This window comes from Macadamia integrifolia, chromosome 7 (genome assembly GCF_013358625.1).
Source record: "Macadamia integrifolia cultivar HAES 741 chromosome 7, SCU_Mint_v3, whole genome shotgun sequence".
NCBI classification, from domain to species: domain Eukaryota; kingdom Viridiplantae; phylum Streptophyta; class Magnoliopsida; order Proteales; family Proteaceae; genus Macadamia; species Macadamia integrifolia.
In genome coordinates this window covers 27,863,580-27,872,463 of record NC_056563.1, presented here as the reverse complement: position 1 = coordinate 27,872,463, position 8,884 = coordinate 27,863,580, and the positions used below count along the sequence as shown (strand labels likewise).

Genomic DNA, 8,884 nt, shown 5'->3' with positions numbered 1-8,884 from the left:
AATCTCTACAAGCCTTTACCCCCATTAGGATTACCAAAAAGTTTGTTGCCGGGGCACGACTAGTGCCAACTGAAGATACCCAAGAATTTTGAGACAAAGAAAGCAAAGGTCGATTGATCCACATGGGTATGGGTTGCATCTAGTATGGTGGGTGGTTTTTTTGGAGAAGTAATCACAACCCTTGGATGGGTCAAGTGTCGCTTGCTCAAGTAGGCATGGGCAAACTCGGGGCGATCAACGTCATGAAGAAAAGTTGAATCCAAAAGAATGACAATCAAATGAGAAGAAAAGGATTGAGTTTTTCTACACCCACTGTGAATGAATGAATGATCAAGGCCACGAAAAAGGGAAGGGGAATGTGATTTTTTGGGCCCTTAGAACACATAGTGAGTGATCTCTTCACCATGAGGTCAAGACAAACTTTGTCTAAAAGAGCCAACTATAATCCGGACTAATATGGCTGATCCGTATCCGATATCCGATCCTATATTGGTTTCCTGGGATGATCGATCCAGATCCGATACGGTGAACTTAATCCATGGTTATATATGAGCCTTTTCTGTCAGTAGTGTCATGTAGAATACTTTTATATACCCAAACTGCCCTCTACTGATTTTACAAATATACCCTCTCTTATTATAGGAATTAGGAAGCCAAATTTTGATTTTTTGTTCACCCTGGTTGTTGAAAGTTCCAGACTTCCAGTGGTTACCTGCCAAAGCCGGCCGCATCGGGTAGGGGGTGACGGCTCGACCAGACTGACTAGACTAGTGGGAAAACTAGGGTTTTCTTTTCTTCTTTTTTATCGAATTGGTAAATTTTTCCGATTTTGAAATAGAAATTCAAATAAGGCGGACAAAAAGAGAGCGGTTCTCCCACCCAGATCGATGTGTCATACACGTGTTGTGGGTCCTACCTTGGCCCCTCAGCCTTAGAGCTTGAGTGATCCCGCCGGGAGCTCCGCGATGGGGTCCACAGTTACAGGCAACATTGTTATAGTGCTGTTGACGTCATAAGGGTATTTCTGGAATAATGATTCAAAGTTGATAAATCTTAGATCCATGATGAGAAAGTCCAAAAAGCACAACTTAGCGTCAAAAGTTCCTTAAGCCTAACAAAGTAACTTCACACCCTCCCCAGTCCCCAGTTCCCGAACTGCATCTTCTTGCCCACACCTCCTCCATTTCTCTCTCTCTCTCTCTCTCTCTCTGTTCTGACACATATTCATATGGGATGATGAGAAAGAACAAACACCTTCTTCGCTTGCTCGTGGACTCCATTTTAAGTAGCGACAGTACAGTAACTACAAACTCAAAGGTCAGTCTCTGTAGGCAATGGCAATGGAAACAGTAATAGCAAATTAACAAAAGAGGTATCCATCTCTAATCTTTCTGCTCGACTATGAGAAATGTTAAACCGACGGTACTCGGTGCCTCTCTCTCCAACTTTCCTCTTCTCTCTCTCTCTCTCTGCTGCAGGCCTACAGCTCCATAACCAGACGACAGAATCCGCGCTGGCAAGATTCCCCTCTGTCCTTCCCATTCTGTTTCTCTCTTCTCTGTCTTCCTTATCTCTCCTATCGCTCACAAAACCCTAACTTTATAGAATACTTCGCAAAGTCACAAACCCTATGCTTTCTGTCTCTCCATCTTTAATCTGGTGCCGAATTTTTTCTCCTGAGGGCTAGTTGAGTGAGAGAGGGAGGGAAGGGAGGAACTAGGGAGAGTGTTATATATAGATTCATCCTCTCTCTTCTTAAGCCCACTTGTTTTTTTTTTTTATTTAATTAATTTTATTTATAATTGGTGGGGTTGTAAATTGTGATATCTCCGTTACCTCCCCGGGCCGGGACATGGGCTGCGCGAGCTCAAAGGTGGACGACCTCCCGGCCGTCGTTCTCTGCCGTGAGCGCTGCCACTTCCTGGAAGAGGCAATCCGGCAGCGTTACGCTTTCTCTGATGCTCATCTTGCCTATATCCACTCTCTCAAGGGGATTGGAGTCTCCTTGCACCGCGTCTTCGATCAAGATCTCGACAATTCTACTTTTTCTCCATCTTCTCCTGTTCTTCCACTCCCTGCTCAAAGGAAGGGTGATCCCGTCGCCGCCGTTCAAGCACAGCCTTCCACCGCCGCTGTGGCTGCTGCTGCTCCTACTCCCGCTCTGGCTCGTGATTCCAACTCTAATTCAGGCTCACATATTCACTTTCATTCCGAATCGGACGACGATGATGATTCCGGATCTCTTCATCACCATTCCGGACATTCTTCTCCTTTGCATCAAGATTATCATCCCACTCACGAGGTCCATCCCGATTATCAACTGGATCAGGGAATCATGGGTTCTCCGTTCCCTGGTGGGTTCATGAACATGAATTATATGAGGAATCGACCCACGCCTTCGGTCTCTTACGAGCAGAGGCCTATGAGTCCCGACATCGTACGTATGGACGGATCTTCTTCCTCTTACTATCCTTACCCCTATCCTAACCGTAACCCTGCCCCTCCTCCCTACGGCTCTTACTCTAACTATGACGGTTTCTTCGGTTCGTCGTCCGTCCCCTACGGTAGTGGTTCTTCTCCTTCGCCGCCTATGGCTGCACTGTCGTCGTCCGCATCGTCTTCCAAACCTCCTCCGCCTCCGCCTTCGCCGCCGAGGAACTCCCCTTGGGATTTCTTGAACCCTTTTGAAACTGTTGAGAGGTACTACCCTCCGTACACTCCCAGCCGCGACTCCAAGGAATTGAGAGAGGAAGAAGGGATTCCTGATTTGGAGGAAGAGGATTTCCAGGAAGTTGTCAAAGAAGTCCATGGCGACCATAAGTTCGTTGATGGCGGTGCCAAGAAGGTCACCGATGACGATGACGAGGATGAAAGCGGAAATGATGATGGGGAGGCCTCACATTACCAAACGAGGCCCAGTGTCTCATCAGTGGAGAAGGGGGTGGAGTATGATGTTCATTTGGTCGACAAGAATGTAGTCGTTAACGAAGAGCGCCCTGAGGATCAGAGCAATGTGGCTACATATAAGGCCCGTGTTCGCTTGCGTGGTGCATCAGAGGTTGTGGCGGAAATCAAGATTCAGTTTGAGAAAGCTGCAGAGTCCGGCACTGAGCTTTCCAGTATGCTCGAGGCTGGAAAGCTTCCTTATCACAAGAAAAATGCAGTTTATCAAGGTATGAGAGTCCTTCGCCTTCCCATCGTTCTTTTCTTGATCAAATTTCAAGACCTGTTCTGGGATTCGTGAACACATTGAATCCGATTTACATGCGACAGGTTCATATTCCCATTAATAAAACAGGTTGACCCCCCTTGCTTCCCCCCTCGCCCGGACTTCTTCCTTCTTTATCTCTGGGTCACAAACTACTTAAACTGTTCCCGGACCATCTTGATCTGCTATTGCTTTGCCAGTATTTCTTGTTTTGGTAGCTAGTGTAGGCTGTTCACATCCTGGTACATGGATCGCCGGAACTCTCTCGATGGTTTCCTGCTCACTTGCTCATGCTTAATTGCAATCGAGTTTTGCTTGATCTACTGCATCTTTTAATGTTGCTCTCTTTCTGAAGCAGTTTCCTCCAAGATGTTGCATGTGATTACGCCTTCTCTATCGGGAGCAGCATCTTCACAGCCTTCCACTTCTAAGAGCTCTGAGCCATCATCCTCTGGTTCTGCTTACTTGGAATTTGGTGAGGACACGGGGACGAGGTCAACAAGTCTGTCTTCTACTTTGCAAAAGCTTTACATTTGGGAAAAGAAACTCTATGATGAAGTTAAGGTATGGTTTGCTGTTCCTTGATCAGTGCTACTGGATTTGTGAATTACGCTTTCTTCTCAAGTTAAGGTATAGTAAATGATTTACACCACATTCTGCTGGGCTATTGATGTATTCTTCTTTCTCTGGAAGTATTTTTGTTTCTATTTACACCCAGTTCTGTTATGTTCTTCCTTTTCAATTTTCATATTGATTAAGATCTACAGTGTCTGTTAAAAGTTATAATCCGTTCGAAGCAGTTCTGGTGATTCATGCTCTATATTTTGGGACATTATCTTTGTTATGTGATGAAAGACAAATGACCTTTTCGGTAGGCTTATTTTTGAATGTATATTCAAGTTCAATGTGATCTTGGTCTTTGGGTAAGCTCTCAAATGATGGACAAAATTTGCACATGAATTATGTTGTCTGAGAGTCCATTATTTTCAAAATTTGAATAGATTTGTGACCTTAATGTGGTTTAGCTTAAAGGGTACATAAACAGATTCATGAATCAGCAATTCACATAATCTATTCTGAATATTATGGTAAGGGATTCAATCTGAGGCCGGAACCAGGAATTGCCATGCTAAAATATGGAACCAGACTGTCTCATTAATAAAACGGGATGAGTCGGTTTTGGGATCGATTTCCCAATGGTTCTAGAACCGAACGACCAATTTGGAAACGGATGGAACTGGAATTGGAACTATTAGGACCCGTTTAAAAGGCATATATAAGGTAAGTTATGGCTTATTGGAAGGATTTGGGATGTTTGACTTGGAAATGGAAGATTTTTATTTGAGGCTGTGTTTGGATATCAAGAGAAGAGAAGAAAAGAAGATTGTACACGTTTTGTAAGGTTTTCCCAAGTCTCATAATTTTCCCTGCACTTCCCACACACTAGAGCAATGGAAGATTCTTAATTTAAAATTTGAAAATTATCTCGAAAACATCAAAATTTTCTCACGCCACCATAAAAAAAGTCTCACCCTCACAATGAAAAAAGTGTGTTTCCTAGTTTTCTCGCTAGGAAATTCTGTGGGAGGAGCAGATGCAGGAGCTACCAAAAAGATCACGATAGGAATGATGTTGAAGTTGATGCATACAAATAGGGAGTAGCAGATAGGAACATGCTAGGAGAGGGAGAAAAATAGAAGGGGAAAAAGATAGGTGGCGAGAGAGGCAAAGCCAACATCCATTTTTTTCTTACCGAGCTCCATTGCCATTATCCCAATCCCAGACTCTCGAGGCAATTAAATCCCTATTTTTTATCCTTTTTGTTTGTGTCTTGTGAAGAACGAGAAATGCTGTCCCAATGCTCCCTTCCATTCTGCTCTGTCACTTCATGCTCCTCCTTTGGTTTTGATTCTTCATCCATCGTCTTCAATGGAAGCACCTTCAACGAATCCTCATAGAAACACCACTCAAGACTCTTGAAGGCCAAAACAAAGGGTCAAACGAGAGAAACAGAGGGGGGAGAAAAGGAAAGAATCAGAGAGAGTGAGAGGTGGAGAGAGAGACAAGTAGAGAAGGAAAGCGAGGGCAACACCTCACCATCCTCCAAGCCCTTCTTTGTCGGCCTTCTCAATGTTTCTCTTCTTTGGAGCCGTGAGTTGTAGTGGTGCCGTCTTGCACTCGAGCTTGAGCTTCTCTTTTGTTTCGTCAATGGCGAATACACATACCTTTCTCTCTGCAGTTCTTTTTATCACCTCCCAAGTCCTAATACATCGAGTCATTGATCATTCAATCAATCACTTGCCTTGATAGATATGAAACAGACATTATGTTGAATAAGAAAAAGGAAGAAACAATGAACGGGGCAGAGACGGAATTGTATGGGGGTTTTTTTTTTCTTATTTTTTTTTTGCTTTTCTTTTCCATTCTAACCAAATATTAGGAAATAATTTTTTCTTTTCTTTTCTAGATTATTTTTTCTTTTCTTTTCTTGGCAACCAAATGCAGCCTGAATAATTTGGGATGTTGATTTGGTGTTGGTGATTTAAGGGATGTCAAATCCTTCTCCCCTCCCCCCGAACTTCCTAGGCATGATAATGCGACGGTTATCCAAGCACATCGAAACCGATTACCCAGTACTAGGACTTCACACCCTGATATTGCCATACAATAGGGAGACCCTTTCCCTTCTGGGCATTTTTTCTTTTGGGCTTCCTGAGTTACTCAAGTAAATTACACATCTCAGCTTAGGAAAGGGGTTGGCTCCCCTCTGAATCAAATAATGAAAAGGATGCAAGGGCCTTTGAACAAAGCGAGGGGGCACTAAAAAGAAAATTAAAGAGGCATAAGCAGGGACAACAACACCAACACAATAAAAAAGGGAGGGGGAAGTAGTTTGATGGCTACACTAGAGGTATGGCAGCTGAAAACAATGATCTTCTGCTTAGTAAAGAAAAGTATGCATGGCAAGATCAACATAGAAAATAAAAAGAGTTTTGTGATCAAATTCTCAGTGGAAAATTTATTGAAGAATTAATATATGGGTCTCTCTCTAATCCTGATTGTTTGTATGCCTCCCCCCAAACCCCCAAAACTGATGTAGATACGCACCCATGGAGTGACCCATATCCATCTGGAGCGATGAACCAGACCCATGTTGAGTCTTTGACCAGTAGGATCTTTTAGGATTTTATTTTATTCTCTTGCAATCTTTTATTTTGGTAACTTAGGGAGATGATAGCTGCTAGGATTTAGTTTCCAATTGATTTGAGTTTTCCAAATTAGAGTAGGTTTCCTTTCATATTGAATTTCTTTTACTATTTATGCCATGTAACCGATTGAGTAAATTAGAGAATAGAAAATATGAATTGAGTTTTGAGTGTTGAGAGCCTGAGGGCTGTGTGTGATTCTTCTTCCCCCCTTGCTTAGTGCGTTTTCTCCTTCTCCCTTGCAATTCTAAGACCCATCTCAGGGAATTCTTCCCTACCCCTTCCGGCCCTCCATCAAGTGGTATCAGAGCCGAAGGATCCCATTCCTTCTCCCATCTCCTTTCTTCCCTTCCTATTCTCTGTTTTGGTTCTACCGTGACTGAGAATAGGCAAAAAAAAAAAAAGAGTTCTCTGTTGCCCAAACTGAGAAGCCAAAGCAGTACCTGAACCCTTTCTTTCAAATCCCGGCCCCGGCCCCCAGCCCCAAATCCCTATCGGTTCCCTGTCACTGGGGTTCCAAATAAGAAAAAAATATAAAATCCCAAAAGCCTGCTGAAACTCCAGCCCTAATCCCTCCCTTGTCTCCTCCCTTCGATTCCCAACCAGCAGACTCCCACCATCTCTCTTTTTCTTTCTGCCAGCAGAAAGTGAAAAAAAGAAAAAGAAAAAGAAAAAGAGAAATCGAAGAGAAGCAGCAGCAGTAGCAGTAGCAGTAGCAATAGCAACCAGAAGAAGAAGAAAGAATAGAATAAGAGACGGAAACAGAAAAACAGAAGAAGAAGAAGGAGAGAAGAAAGAGCAAGAAGAAGAAGAAAAGAAGAGTGAAGAAATAGAAACAGAGAGAATTGTACTTGGTTGCCGATGCCCTGGAATTCTTCCCTCTTCCTCTCGTTGGCTCTCCTCTGTTGTAGCGATGTAGGCCAGCCCATTTTTGCTTTGACAGAGAAGAACCCCACTGGGTTTCTTCACTCCTGTTTTGTCGGTGATTAAATCCCACCCCATTTAATCGATTTCCTCTTTATTTATTTTCTTCTTTGCCTATTTACCCCTACCTTTCTCTCTTATCTCTATTTGTTTTAATTTCTTAAGCTTCCAAGTTTGCCCCCACCCATACGTGACCTTCTTTGTGTTTAGAGTAAAACTCCCCATATTTACAATTGTGCCACTCACTAAAGGACTTCCACCTATTTACCATTCTACCATTTGTTCCAATCTTCCATTTAATTACTCTCTTGCCATTAACCCTTTTGCCTTAAGTGTTCCCTTGTCATAGTGGGTCCATAGTTATTCTGAATAGCAAAACTTGATCGATGGATCTAGATCTTTTATTGGATATTCGTTAGCAGATGCAACTGGTACAAGAGAAGCTCGATAAGATGCAACAACACTGCAAGTATATCAAAGACCTAACATTGGACATCAAAGACCTAACATTAGTCACATCTGGTTGTATACATTCTACCTTCAACTATGTGATCTCAGTTGTAGAGCAACAGGTAGACGAACCAGAAGATGAATCATCGGGGGTAGAAGATGAGATGGCTCCACTGGAAGTTGAAGATCCACTTGTGGAAAATTTTAAATCGGTTGATCTCTTCAGTGAACCGATCGATTTTATTTTCCCGAGTCACTACTTCGTCAATAAACTTCGCGTCGTGGATTTCATATCATTTGATCTTGGTTTCAGTGGTGACTTCATACAGATAAGGATGCATGCTGATCGGTTGGTGTTGATTCTTCCGTTCTACAAAGCTCGTGGACAAGTTTTTCTCAACATCGAGGGAATTGATGTAGATACTCACCCATGGAGCGATCCATACCCATCTATGTATCCAGCGAGCATGAATCAAATCCATATTGAGTCTTTGACCAGTAGGATCTTTTAGGATTTTATTTTTATTTTCCTGCAATCTTTTATTTCGGTAACTTAGGTAGGTAATAGCTACTAGGATTAGTTTCCAAGTACTTTGAATTTTCAAATTAGAGTAGGTTTCCTTTTAATGTTGGGTTTCTTTTACTATTTAAATACATGTAATCGTTTAATTAGAGGACAGATTGAAGAAGATATGAATTGAGTATTTGTGAAGCCTGCGGGCGTGTGTGAGCGGTTCTCCTTCCCCCCCTTCCTCAGTGCAATTTCTCCCCTCCCCTGCAACTCTGAGTTCCCCTCAGGGATTCTTCCCTACCCCTACCGGCCCTCCATCAAAAACCTTCATTGTGCCAATGTGCTTCGAATTTGTTTTGCCGAGGTAGACTAGCAATTGCATATAAGTAGTACTCACATAGTGAATGCAATATTTTTCTCCCATGAGTGTCATTTATAAGAGGGTGCAAAGAATTGTAATTCTTCTATGTACATTCTATTACATATTCTAGTACATAAAGCCTCCTCATGTTGGTTGGCATATGGACATCATATCTCGCCTGATTTTTTTTTTTGGTTGGAGGTTTTTTTTTTGTGTGTGTGTGT

At 42.7% G+C, this 8,884-nt stretch overlaps 1 protein-coding gene across 1 annotated transcript in view; it reads left to right on the top strand.

The window, feature by feature from the left end:
• The first annotated feature begins 1,182 nt into the window (after nt 1-1,182).
• Nucleotides 1,183-8,884, top strand: part of LOC122083528 (protein ALTERED PHOSPHATE STARVATION RESPONSE 1) — a 12,133-nt gene continuing 4,431 nt past the window's right edge. Inside the window, exons 1-2 of the mRNA XM_042651363.1 lie at nt 1,183-3,173; nt 3,567-3,772. Of these exons, the coding sequence (XP_042507297.1) occupies nt 1,853-3,173; nt 3,567-3,772 (1,527 nt within the window). The 5' untranslated portion in view covers nt 1,183-1,852. The remainder of the gene's footprint in view (nt 3,174-3,566; nt 3,773-8,884) is intronic.